The 13258-nt window shown below is 42.1% G+C and overlaps 2 protein-coding genes across 2 annotated transcripts; both read right to left on the reverse strand.

Moving 5' to 3' along the window:
- Positions 1–2957: 2957 nt before the first annotated feature.
- MYCBP (MYC binding protein) lies at positions 2958–9878 on the reverse strand. Its single transcript, XM_082614563.1, has 5 exons — positions 9737–9878; positions 9470–9542; positions 5828–5876; positions 5455–5584; positions 2958–4189 (listed from the first exon to the last, which is right to left on the reverse strand). Exons 1-5 carry the CDS (start codon positions 9818–9820, stop codon positions 4145–4147), a joined length of 381 nt encoding a protein of 126 aa, XP_082470689.1. The 5' UTR covers positions 9821–9878; the 3' UTR covers positions 2958–4144.
- A 185-nt stretch (positions 9879–10063) lies between these two features.
- On the reverse strand, positions 10064–12729 carry GJA9 (gap junction protein alpha 9). Its single transcript, XM_082614558.1, has one exon. It carries the CDS (start codon positions 12633–12635, stop codon positions 11091–11093), a length of 1545 nt encoding a protein of 514 aa, XP_082470684.1. The 5' UTR covers positions 12636–12729; the 3' UTR covers positions 10064–11090.
- Positions 12730–13258: the final 529 nt, after the last annotated feature.

The following is a 13258-nucleotide window of genomic DNA, read 5'->3' on the forward strand; positions in this document are numbered from 1 at the left end:
GGGGGAGGAGGAGTCACGAGGAGGGTGGCCCGGCCCGACTGAGCCTTGAGCCCTCTGCCCTCCGCCCCAGCCCGCACTTCGGCCCTGCCCAGCCACGTACCTTGCTCCTCACCGCTCTCCTGCTTTCTTCCGGGCTCCGGAGGCCATCGCAATGGGAGATGCTCTCTGGGCACTTGGGAGAATTGACTGTCCTCCTACTACTATTGTGCTCGCCCAACCAGTATTTATTGATGCCCGCGAAGTCCTGGGGCACCAGGGGCACAGAACTGGAACCGCCTTGGACCCTGCCTGCCCTCAAGTTGCTCCAAGATTAATGGGGATCGGACCTCTGCGTAAGTAGCTTCCGTACGAGATATCAAATCGTAAGGTCAAAGGTACAGATAAAAATGCTCGGGAGTTGGGTGGATGGGAGCATCTCTAAGGAGCTGGCGTCTGAATAGGTCTAGAAGGATGGATATGGTTGGGATGTGCAAAGGTATGGAGGAGGAGCCAGCCAGAGTGAGGGCAAAGCGTCAACCAAGGCAGAGTCATGGGTGAGATAGTTCGTTCTGGCAGGTAACTGGACCCTGATAGGAAAGCAAGTGCAAGCAAGGGAGAATGTCTTATCCACTTTCTTCAGCAAATCACTGACAGTGAATACTCCTGCCACTTCACACCCGTCAGGACCAGATTCCCCCTCCTCCCCACCCGAAGTCTACTTCTTCAGTAATCCTGTCCACCCATAGAACATTGCCTCTTCTATGACCTCCTTCAGATCAGAAACCAAAGGAATGAATAAAGAAAGCAAACCAAAGCAAATGCTTATCACCAATATGTTTGGGAAAGCTAGAGGAATTTTTACTCTTCGGTCAGGCTTTAGAATTGGAAATTTGACAAAAGAGGATCCTCTTCCTGAAGGGGGCATGGGTGGTGGTACTGATCTTCCAAGGAAACTAACTTCTTGATTATGAAGGGAAAGCATGTATGCAAATCTGGGACTTGGTTCTGTCTGAATGTCGAAGTTAAAGGTAGGACACATACTTAGAGGTCATCTAGTCCAACCTCTCACCTAAAGAGAATCCACTCTACAGTGTCTCTGACTGATAGACATGCAGCATACACTTCAATAGATCCCAGGGAAGAGAGCTCACTATCAATAGGCATCCAATTCCACTGTGGTAAAACTTTGTTTAAAAGTCTCTTATTCAGGCCAAAAATCACACTCCCTGGAGCCTATATACCAGAGTCTATAAGCAGTGGTCTTCATCTTTTTCACGACAGCACCTCAAATATTAGATTACGGTCTTCATTACCCACTGTCTTCTCTGTTCCACATTAAACATACTCAGTTCCTTCAGCCATTCCTTCTACAGTAATGTCCAGTAGCACTTCCTGTGATGATAGAAATGTTCTACATCTACACTGCTCAGTTGTTGCTAGTGTGACTGAGGAACTGAATTTTAAATCTTGTTTAATTTTAATTGCCAGATGTGGCTAGTGGCTACCCTATTGGACAACACAGCCTTACAGTTTCAAATGCACTCTCCTTTATATGCAACTGAGCTTGTCAACATCCATCAAATGCCTGACACCTACAATGCAATACTGACCAATACAGCCTTCAGGGTGACTGTTCAGCACCTGGACAACATTTCTATTAATGCTTTCCAGAATGGAATTTTTTTTTTAATATCCGTGGAGTATAAGTGGTTCACAATGATAGTCACTGGAACTAGTACTTTGTCAGCAATCCTAGTGCCTAAACTTGTATAGCTACATTTTTTAACCTAAATGTAAGACTTGATATTTCAACTTTTTGGCTTGGGCTGTGAAGTTTAGGTACTTCAAGTTGTTGATCATTTTCAGGCTCATTTCAATATAGACTACCAACCAGCCCTTCCAACTTTGTGGCACTTAGAGAATTAGCATTACTACCGTCTGACCCATATGTAGTCCTTTACAATTTGCAAGGTACTTTTACATCCATTATGTTTAATTTGATCCTTACAATACCTTGTGAGGTAGGCAAGATAACGAAATCTACATTTTATAGATAAGGCAGCTGAAACAAACAGGAACTAAACGGACTGGATCCTTTTTTACTCCATTGAGCATCTTCTTGTATACTGTCTTCATCCAGATCCTTGATAGAAATGTTGAAGAGGACCTCCAGAGGCCAGGCTGACCCTGAATTCATAGCACTGACTCATACAGCAGTTTAAGCAGGTCAGTTCCCCCAAAAGGTCTTATTATCCAACCCACAGGTTGCCATTCTGTTCAAAAGGATGGTACAAGAGACAGTCATCTGACTTACATAAATATTAATACCAGTCCCACTGGGAAAAAAGCAGATGAGGGTTGGCTGCCAGAAAAAATTTCTACTTGCCTGTCCACAGAGGGACTGTCATACCAATTGCTTAAGGAAGCCAAGTCTCCTTCTCTTCCAAAACCCCCATGGGGCCATGTTTTATTATTTATGGTTCTTACCACATCCTGTCCCACATTGTAGTTGGTTATATACGTGGCTTATAGCTAACTTCAAGTCATTCACCTTTATAACACCTAGTACTCAGCCCATTGCTGTCCATGTAGGAGGCACTAGAACTGGTAAAACATAAACCAATTCAAGTAAATGTTCTTCCAACTGTATCTGACTCCCCTCCAAAAACAAACTTGTGACTAGAAGAGGCACAGACCATTGCCACATTCCTGCCAACATGACTGATTGAAATGCCCTTATGATTGGCTTGGTCACAGTTTCCAGCAGGTGCTGAGGCTTTTGCTAGTTAAACCAGCTTTCATTGGATTTTGTTTTCTATGTGTGTTTTCACCAAAAAATAAAGACATTTCTCTAACAATAGGGACAGAATACATGAAATAGGACTACTTCTTAATAATGCTAGTCAATCAATAAGGAAAATAGGTGATCAGTAACACAAAACATCTGACTGTAGGTCTTCCAAGAAAGCAAAAAGGACTAACAAACAAGAATATAGTGCTTTACCATTTACAAATCTTTCACATACATTCCATTTGACCCTCACAACAACCCTGTGAGGTAGGCAGCACAGATATTATTCCCATTTAACAGATGAGGAAAGTGAATCTCAGAGCAATTAACTGATGTGCCCAAGGTTCTACAATTAGTAAATAATTTGTATTCATATCAGTCTTTTGCCTAAAAATTCAGCACCCCACCTCCCCTCATACTTGCCTACCTACTTCACAGGGATAATGAAGATAAAATGAATTCAAGGCTAGAAAAATACTTTGAGGGAAAAAAGCACTATATAATTATACCTGCAAACTATAATTTTCCACGATATATGGCTCATTCCCCTTCTTCTCCCAGCTTGTGCGTGAACCCAGAATTTTATATTGCCTCTGTTCTGTGTTCAGCTAAGCAACAAGTAAGGCAGGGGAACAGTGTGATTCTCTTTAAAGTTATATAAATTACAATCAGGATAACTGCTATTATAGCAAGTTGAAAAACAACACAGAAAGGCCAATGTGCAACTGGGACCCACGGAAGCACACAGTAAAGCAAGGCAGCATTATCAGATAGGGCATGATTGCATAGAAGGAAACGTGGTGTCAGAGTTCACACTGGTACACACACAGTTATCTAAGGCAAAGTGGTGGCAAAGAAGAGTCATTTGTTCCACATTATATAAACAAGAGCAGAAGATTCATGAGATCCCATGCAACAGTATCTTATGTCACACAGATCTCTCCAGCTGCCTACAGAGAATATAAACAACAGTGTCATCTTCATTTTAAAGAATGACTGTACCTGTGTTCATATCCTGAACTAAACCAAGGAATAGCTCCATGCTAAACTTCCTTGGCTAAAATACAACCAGTACCATCATTCCTAGTCAGACTAATAAACAGAATGTCTTTTAAGGTAATGAATTAGATGGCTGTGTTTAGATTTTTTTTCAGGATTCCCTTTTGATTCTCCTGCTTTTAAGACCCAAAGAAAGTTATATTGAGTTTTTATTGGTGATTCTAAGTATATGTGTTTATAACAGTTAAAGTGTGATAGGTGAATTTAACATATTAAAAGAGCGCTATAGCATCTGTTCAGAAAAGATTATATACTATACAAACTATTCAAGTCATACAAAACCATTTTTCAGTGTCTTTTCAACTGAGAAGAATCCTATTCAGCACGCTTCTCCTCCTGAGGTGGTTCATACTGATCAAGCTATGGGGCAAAGACAGAGGAGTTTAGGTGAATTTGATTCTAAATTGGGTAAAAAACTTAATAGTAACAAAATGAGTTAACTATTATATTCAATTTAATTACTGAATCAGTAAGTTTATATTAAAATCCTATCCTTTTTAAACCACTCAGTGATTTTAATATTTAATATAATCAAACCTAGTGAAAGTTCTTTTTAAATAAACCTTTAAAATTACTGGGAAACTAAAACTTAATTCCCATTCATGACTGCACTACACAAATACTTGATATGCAATAATCTATATCTTCCCAAAGATGTTGTGGCTTATAGTAAGGTACTTTCTTCCTCTCTACCATAAGTTTACTGAACTTTCTCCTAAAAAGCAGAAAAAAAGAACTATGTGACATACATTCATCTAGCCAGTCAATGAGGAGCAGCTAACGCTTTTGACTTAAAAGGTGCCAAAAAGTTGTGTGGCATCTACACACTGTGGGATCTCGGATAATTTCAGACACTGAATTTTCTGTTATGCCGAGCTGGGGTCTGCTGCAACACTGTGCTAAGATTTGAGTTGTTCCAGTTAGCTGTCAGATTTGAGAAGCTAATTAGACTTCACTGTGTTTTAGTTTCCTCACCTATAAAATGGTCTGTGCACCCGTGTCACTTATCTCACAAGGTTGAGAAGATAAAACACATCATGAGAAATGCCTAGAGTCACGTGAAATGCATTATGTGATTCAGATGTGGTAAAATCTCAAAGACTTAAGAGTTGACTAGTTTGAACTTTATGAAAATTCTCACGGGAGCTTAAACAAAGAAAAAACTTCAGCGCTAGACAAAATTAAGGGCAAGCAAATGTACCGAGGTTAAGTGCAGACAAGTTTACAGAGTTAACACATTACAGGGCCACCACATGACTACGCAGATTGTGCACTGCACAATCTAATGGGTTCCATTAGCAAAGCAGTGGCCCTGTATTGACCTATTAAGTCAACTGCCTAAGACTCTAAGAAATCTCCATTTACTTATAAACCACTAATCATTAACCAATATTTTCATCTTTTTGTCGATGAAGGTTCCCAAGAACCTCTTCTTGACCACACTTTGCTCATCCTATTTACAGTTTGCTTGTGGTTTTCTAGACAGGGCATCAGCTTGGCCTTGCAGTTAACTGAGATTGGTATTCACCCGCCTCCCTCCCCTACTGTCCATTTTAGTGAGGTTTTGGTCATATAATCATTAAAGGTGACATTATTTTTAATATGAATTCTTTCAAAAATTTTACCTTTGTTTTCAGTTTTTTATTTTCTTCTACAATAGCTTCATATTTCTCTTTCATTTCTGCCAATTCTAGGCGAAGCAGCTCTATTTCTGGATTTTCTGGGGTAGCAGCTCCTAAGTGATGCTTTAAAAAACTAATGTAAAAGTTAAGAATTTACTGAGCTCAATGAAACTAATGAAATAGCCTTTTGAAATAATTCTCTGATGAGAGTTACCCCACCCTACCACAAATATTTACCCAGAGATCAAAATCCAAATACTCAAAGAAAGTAATTTTTTCAATAATCAGAAGTATTTTAAAGCTTATTATCTATGTGAAAAAATACGAGTTCAAAAAAATAAAGGCCTTTTTCTGACTTGAAAAATGAAAAGGATACTCCAAAGCACTATTAGGTTTCTCTGGTTCTTCATATAAGGCTACCAAAACTGCAAATCAAAAAGCAGAAAAAACAACAATTAAAGTCTTAAATTAAAATGGCTGAAATTATATTCCATACCCCAGTAAATATGAGTGTCTATTATACACCACGCACATTGCTAGGACTGTCCATACCATGGTGAACGAGAGAGACAAGGTCACTGCTCTCAATAAATTTACAGTCTAGTGCAAAAGATGAACAAGGAACTAGACAAAAAAAGACTATCAAGCAGCAATATAGGGTAATGGGTTATAGGAGCACATTGGAAGAACACCTAACTCAGCCCAGGGCACCAGGGAAGGCGTCCCCAAGAAAGAGAAATAAGACCTGAGACCTAGGCAATGGTTTCAGATAAAAAGGGAAGGCCAGGGGCAAAAGAACAACATATTGAGGAACTGAAAATTCAAGTGTGTCTAGATGGAGTTGTGAAAAGGGGGGCTGGAAAGGTGGTTAGGGAGGAGACTAGAGGATCCTGCAAGTTCAGTCAGGCCTTGGTCCTAAGAACAAAATGGCACGTAATTAAACAGTTATAAGCAGGGGAGTGACAGGATCACTCTTGACTCCTGTGTGGAAGACTAACAAGTGGGACAAGGATTTAAAGGCAGAAAGAGCAACTAAGAGGCTGATATGGTAATCCAGTTTAAAGAGAGTGACCTGGGAATTCCCTGGCAGTCCAGTGGTTAGGACTCTGCGCTTCCACTGCAGGGGGCACGGGTTCAATCCCGGGTCGGGGAACTAAGATCCCGTGTGCCTCGTGGCGCAGCCAAAAAAAAAAAAAAGGGAAAGAGTGACCTGCACTAGTGTGATAGAGGGATGAAAACAAGGTAGATACATTTGAGAAAAACTCTGTAGAGAATCAACAGGGCTATGGTTAACTGTTGGAAGGAAGAAGCTCTGAATTCAAAATGTTCTTCAAGAATGAAGTTTCACACACAACATGCTAAACAACCACCAACCAAAAACTTTACCAGTAATCAACATGCTCAAATCAAAATAAATACTTTAGTGGTTTCATATCCAATAGTTCATGTCAGCACTACCTTTTCCATCTTATTATTGAACACATTCCTTCTAGGATATACTACTCAAGTAAAAATCTAAACCAGTGGTTAATTTTTTTCTGCACGGAACTCTTTGAAAAATCTGATCAAAGACAAAAAACTCTTATCTACACTCAAAAAAATGTGCATATCTAGACCCCAGTTTAAGAACACCTCATAAACCAACTTACATGCTTCCCTTGTATTTTTTAGAGTTGTAATAACCCTTCAAATATAGACAGTATTTAAAAAATCAAATGGGCAACTAATACTAACAACTTTCATTAAGTTCTGATACTCTTCTAAACGTACTTACAGCACTGTTTTTTAAGAAATTGGCATATTTACATCATCACTGCCCTCTCCTCTCCTTCCCTCTTCTTTCAGTGTTACAGTACACTTTAATTCCTCTATTTATTACCTTTTTCTTGAAACTATGTACTCAAGCCTGTTTCTTCTTCCATTAATGTCCACTGATCTCTACCAAATTCTAACTTTATAAGACATGAATACTCTTACCCTTTCTTCCCTTCTTCCCCTACCCTTTCTTTTAGCTTCTAAATTTCTGTCAGTGGTAGTTACAAGGTTGATAATTACAGAACATAATGTAAATGTCAAGTTTCCTGTGCTTTTCTACAGATGAAATATACTTCCTTTTAAACAGACAAGAACTCTATACCCAGTGTTTCCCTTTTTGCCTTAGCAGCCAGGATTTTTAGAGGTTGATACAGTGCTCAAAATAACTAAAATGCCTCTTCTTCCAAATGACTTATCTTTATCTTTAGCCATCCCTATAGCGTTTTAATGTTAGCGTTTTAATGTGGAAATAAGCTGGATAAAAATTATAAGTTAAATCTGTGTAAAGTACACAAAATCAAACTTTAAATAGATCATATCAGTAGATACTCTGTTGTCTGATGTTACTTAGGAGACTGGAAATCTGGGAAAGTTGAGGGGGAATACCAGTAGATGTCAGTAAGGGAAAAGAAGCCTCTCGTGGTTTCCAGTCTCTCATGAAGGAAAATCCATGTGTGGCCACAAGGCTGAATATCTTCATTTACTTCCCACTATCGTCACTTCTCTGTCCTTACCAGTGTATGTTTCATTCACTCCATCCAGCCACTCTGGCCTCCTTACACTTCCTGAAACTCAACATCACACTTCATTGAGGTCTCTGCTCAAATGCCCTTACGAGAGGCCTTGCCTCACCACCCTACATAAAATGGCACACCCATCCTCCTTATCCCCTTACTTTGCTATGTTTTTTTCATAACACTTACCGCTGGTTGACACTATGGTTTATCTGTCTCCCCCAACTAGGATATAAGTTCATTTACAGCAGGGACTTTTTTTTCCCCCCACTGTTGTATCCCCGGTGCCTAGAACAGACACCTGAATAAAATGGTTAAATAAATGAAAGAAGTGCGCTTGTGGAGTTTTTTGAGGGGTGGGGGAGGTCGATGAAATTCCAAGAGTCTGTGATACCTCCCCAGATGACAGCACAGGTGCTTTCATGTAGTCCCTTAAATGTTTAATGAAACTTATTTGCAAAGAGATAGGAAACTGGTACCTGAACCTAAGGTAGCAACTCAAAATTACCAGCCCAGGCTTGGGAATTAAAAGCCCTGCATTCTACTAAGACCCAGAGTTGCTATTCTCCCAGAATTTTCTCCTAACTTTTGCTTCTGGCCAAAGAGCAGTTACCAAATTATTTCCCAGATACTTACTGTACTTCTCATAGGGACCCAGATCATCATCCCTGCCAACTCCTCTGTTCTGCACCCTTGAAAGTTCCAGCCAGTGAGTTGAGTGATACATAACAGGCATTCGCCTTACGGCTTAGCTAATGAAATAAGCAGTACCCACACTACCTCTTGGAACCCTCCAGTTTCAAGCACCTTATTCATCTACTTAGATCTTGAACCCCAGAGTAAGAGATACAGTGTAACAGCTTCCATTTTTAAAAGTGAAAACAATATAACTGCTTTGATGTGCCCTCAAGCTCTTTAAACTGTGATTCTACTTTAATTGTGAAATCTGCACAAAGTAGGAATTGATATAGACTACGAAACGGGGTTCGGTTGAAAAGCCACAGCCAAACCGCTACTTCGGGGATTAGGTTCACTTAGCTACTTTATAGCCCGCTTTCAAACCTGGTCATTTCCTCACTTGCCCTTTGTTCAAAGGAAAGTGTTTCTGTACAGGATTTTGAGGGCTCCGAAAAAAGTGTCAGGAGGGAGGAGTTGGGCTCTCAAGGTCTTTAGCAAACATGCTCACTGCGGCTGCTCAAGGCAAAGCAACGGAAGTTGGAGGGACTTCGCAACAGCTGCAAGAGTTTCACTCCCTGCGGCGAGAGCGGTAGCGAGTGCGAGGCTACCCGACCCCGGCGGCGGCCGGCAGCCAGGCGTGAGCCGGTCCCCGCTAAACCCCGAGGCCCACCTCGCTGGACCCGGGACGGGTTCCACCTGTTCCCCTCCTGCCCCACGCCACGGCCCGTCTGGGGCGCAGCGCCGAGGAGCACGATGAGGTCACGAGAAACCCTCTCCTGGCCCATGCTCACCCTTGGTCAGCGTGTCCAGCACCCCCGACTTCTCCAAGTACCTCCGGAACTGCTCGCGCTTCGAGTCGGCGGCCTGAGGAGACACGGCGGGTCAGTGGCCGAAGCCCGGGGGCCGGAGCAGGAAGAAGGCGCTGGGAGTCCGGCAACGCCGCCTCCGCCTCGCCACCTCAAGCCCCCCAGACCTGCGCGCGCGCTCCCACTCCCACCCGAGCCGACCAGCGGCTAGCTACCGCCCGCATGCCCCCAGCCACGCCGCGCCCCTCTCACTTTGTAATGGGCCATAGTGGCAGCGGCAGCGGCGTAGCTGGCGCCGGAGACCGTGGCGGGAGGGCTCGGAGTAGCACTGCTCATGCGCGGAAGGGCGCGCGCGCCTGCGCACTTGCGAACCACGGGCTGGGACCGCCGGGGTGTGGCTCGTTTTCATGGCGACCAGGACGCTCTGAATGCCCCATAGTGAGCAGAGCCAAAGGAGGCTGCGTACGCCCGCCCCTCTGTCTAGCAAAGCAGCACTTCTCCTTCCTCTTCCGGTTCTCGCAGCGATTCGGTTACTTAGTAGGAGGCTGGGTTTTGGTAACTCCGGACAAGTGTCCAGGTGGGGCCAAAGATGGGCGTGGCGCCAGGGCGCGGGGCCTACTGAGCCCTGGAGCACTAGAACGCATTCCAGAGACTCGGGTCTCCTGACACCGGAAGTGGGCGGATTTGTCTCAACTAGGACCTCAGGAACTCTGGCAGCGTGTGTGTGCTGGCTTGTCGACTCCCATCTTGAAAAAGGACGCACTAACGAGGGCAACCCTTGGATTTCCAGTGGCTGGAGGACTGCTTAGAATCGTCTGTTGGGCTCCAGCTCTTATATTTGGAGTCTCCTTGATTTGTGGCCAACTTGATGTGGGCCTCCGGAGGGTGAGCAGTAATGTGCTAATAATAGCTAGCACTTTTGAGCGCTTACTGTGTGCCTGGCAGTGCATTAAACACATGTTTCTTATTTTAATTCTCACACCGTCCCTGCAAGGTAGGTACTGTTAGTAAACTGTCAAGGATAGATAACCAGTGAGTAGTAGAGCCAAGACTCCGATCCTGGCACTGAATCACAATGCTATCTATAAACTGGTGAAAGAAAGCGACCAATCTTTTTAGGATTTTATTTACCTAGATAACAACATTATGATTATATTCAAGACAGATCAGGTTGCAGTCTATAAAGAAACTGCGTTAAGTCCCAGGGGCAAACAAAGTTTAATCAGTGTCCAGAAGTAAAAGATTAATAACCAAAAGAGGGAATTACATAGATTAAGAACAATCTCTGAAGGCTATGCTCCCTTCAAGGAAAAACCTGATTCCATTTAGCTTCGATTCTGACATGTGATTTTCCCAAAATTAGTGTTATTCTGAAGGGAGCCTGTAGAAAAGTAGTCCTGATTTGGCAACTCTATGTCTTTGAACTTGAAACTACTCCTTCCCAATTCAGAATTAGAGCCATTTTCCCTTTTTTAAATGGGTTTGCAGTTGTCTATCCAAACAGCTGGTCTGTAGAGCTGCCCTATCTGTTGTTTCTGTGCTCAACCATCATTAAGCTACTTCTTTGATAATGTAATGCACAGAATGTCTAAAAACCAACAGCTGTTCAGATCTGAAGGTCTGTGGGAGCCCGCCTACCAATGAGGTTGTTTGTCAGCGACACTGAATGATTTGGAGGACAAGCAGGGGGGTTACTGCAGGTTCTGACCAACTCGGATTCAAAGGACAACCCTCCCAAAGAATCAGGAGTGTCTGGAATGTCAAGTGGATGGAAGTCTCCCTGTGAAGGAGGAAGCGTTCTGATTGTGCTGTCTCTGAGCTGGCCCTTGAGGTTACCTTTAGGAGGTAATGCCTGGTTTTCATTTTCTGCAGAGGGACCCCAAGTAGCACGAAGCCATTTCGGTTTCCAGGTGTAGTTAGCTGGCAGAGAGAAAGCTGTTTGGGGTGACTGCTCCGTGTGGTTGTTCAGATCTATAGCATCACCTGGAATAGAACAGTGACCTTTAGAGTAGTGGTTCCTTTTGCTGTCTTTGCCATCAATTTCTCTTTTTCCCCTCAACTGGTTACCATTAACTTCTTTTCCAGATATTTTATGAGTGTCTTCTTTATTACTTGAGTTGATGTTTTGAAGATGACCACAGGTAGTACTAAGCATGCACATCTCAGAAAGTAGCGTTTCCTGTTCATCCAAAATGCCTTTGTCATCATTTCCACTGTGATTATCAGGATCTGTCTGAAATGCAGGTGGATTTAAACCAGGGTACGCTGCTGTGTGTGTTTGCTTTTCCACTAACAGACTGTAATCAGGTGCAGAAGAGAATCGTTTCAGTGAATTTGCAGATATGTTTTGGTATTTGGCAAGGTTTTGTTTTGACTTGTTGGTACAAAATTCATTATGTTCATCCTTCAATTTATATTGTCCCCAAAGCCCTCTTTTAATCTTTTTAAAACCTAGATGGAATATTTCTAGAACATTTAAGAAAAGTGAAACAGTAGCTATGGATTGCATAAATAATAGGAATATCGTCTTTTCTGTGGGTCTTGAGACAAAACAATCAATTATATTTGGACACGGGTGGCCGTGGCATTTAAATAGAGGCTCTAAATGAAATCCATATAAAAGATACTGTCCAATCATGAACCCAACTTCAACCACAGAGCGAGTGAAAATGTGTATCACATAAGTGCAAAGCAAGGTTCCTCTGAGTGGAGCTTTATTTAGTTTCCTTTGCTCAAGCTCATGCAGTTCTTGCTCCAATCTCCTCCGATCCCCAGGCATTTCAAGCTCTACCTCCTCCAGTTCACCCCTCAGTTGAGCTTTCTTCATCTGCCTCTCCTTCTCCAGAACTCTCAGTCTGTACAAAGCATGGCCCATGTAGACCAGGGATGGTGAAGACACAAATATCACCTGCAAAACCCAGTATCTAATGAGGGAGATAGGAAAGGCCTGATCATAGCATACATTTCTGCAGCCGGGTTGTTCTGTATTACAGATGAAGTCAGACTGCTCATCATTCCAGACATCTTCAGCAGCTACACCCAGAACAAGCATTCGAAATATGAACAGGACGGTGAGCCACATCTTTCCAATCATGGTGGAGTGGATGTGAACTTCCTCCAGAATGCGTCCAAGGGAAGTCCAGTCCCCCATGTTTATTTAGTCAGCCATCTTAGCTCTGAACCCCATCAAATAGGAGGCAGATAAATTCTTCCATTCTGAAGGGTGTGCTATTTCTTAAGGCAAACCTATGGCCAAAATATGAACAAAGCATCACTCTTTCAGCATGCTGGTTGCTCTACTTTTTTCCCTAGAAAGTTGTAATAATCTGTTACCAAGAATATGTTTAAGATGTCAGGAATATAAAATCATTTATGTTTAGACCTTACAATGCAATGGGAAAAAAAAAGATACCTGGAGGAGGGGTGTATATATTCCCTCCTATGAAGAATAGAATTATAGGAATTCCTGTAAGAGAAGAGTCTTCTTACTCAGCTGAAGTTTGTTGTTTTCTTTTTTTAACTGAGAACTTTTGGAGAGGTTCCTAAAACTACTGACTTGATCTTACAAACCTATTAAGATTATTTTATATAAAAACTATAACCAAAGTCAATGATTTTTAAATCTCATTTATGCACAAAGGAAAAGGCATGTTAATTTCATAATCCAGTAAGATACAGCATTTAAAGAAACCAAAAAAAACAAATCTGGCTCTCGCTATAAGAATGTAGATTAGTTTTTTAATCCACATTTAAATGTCTAAATTCTAGTTTCTT

This window comes from Mesoplodon mirus (genome assembly GCF_964341445.2).
Source record: "Mesoplodon mirus genome assembly, chromosome: 3".
NCBI classification, from domain to species: Eukaryota; Metazoa; Chordata; class Mammalia; order Artiodactyla; family Ziphiidae; genus Mesoplodon; species Mesoplodon mirus.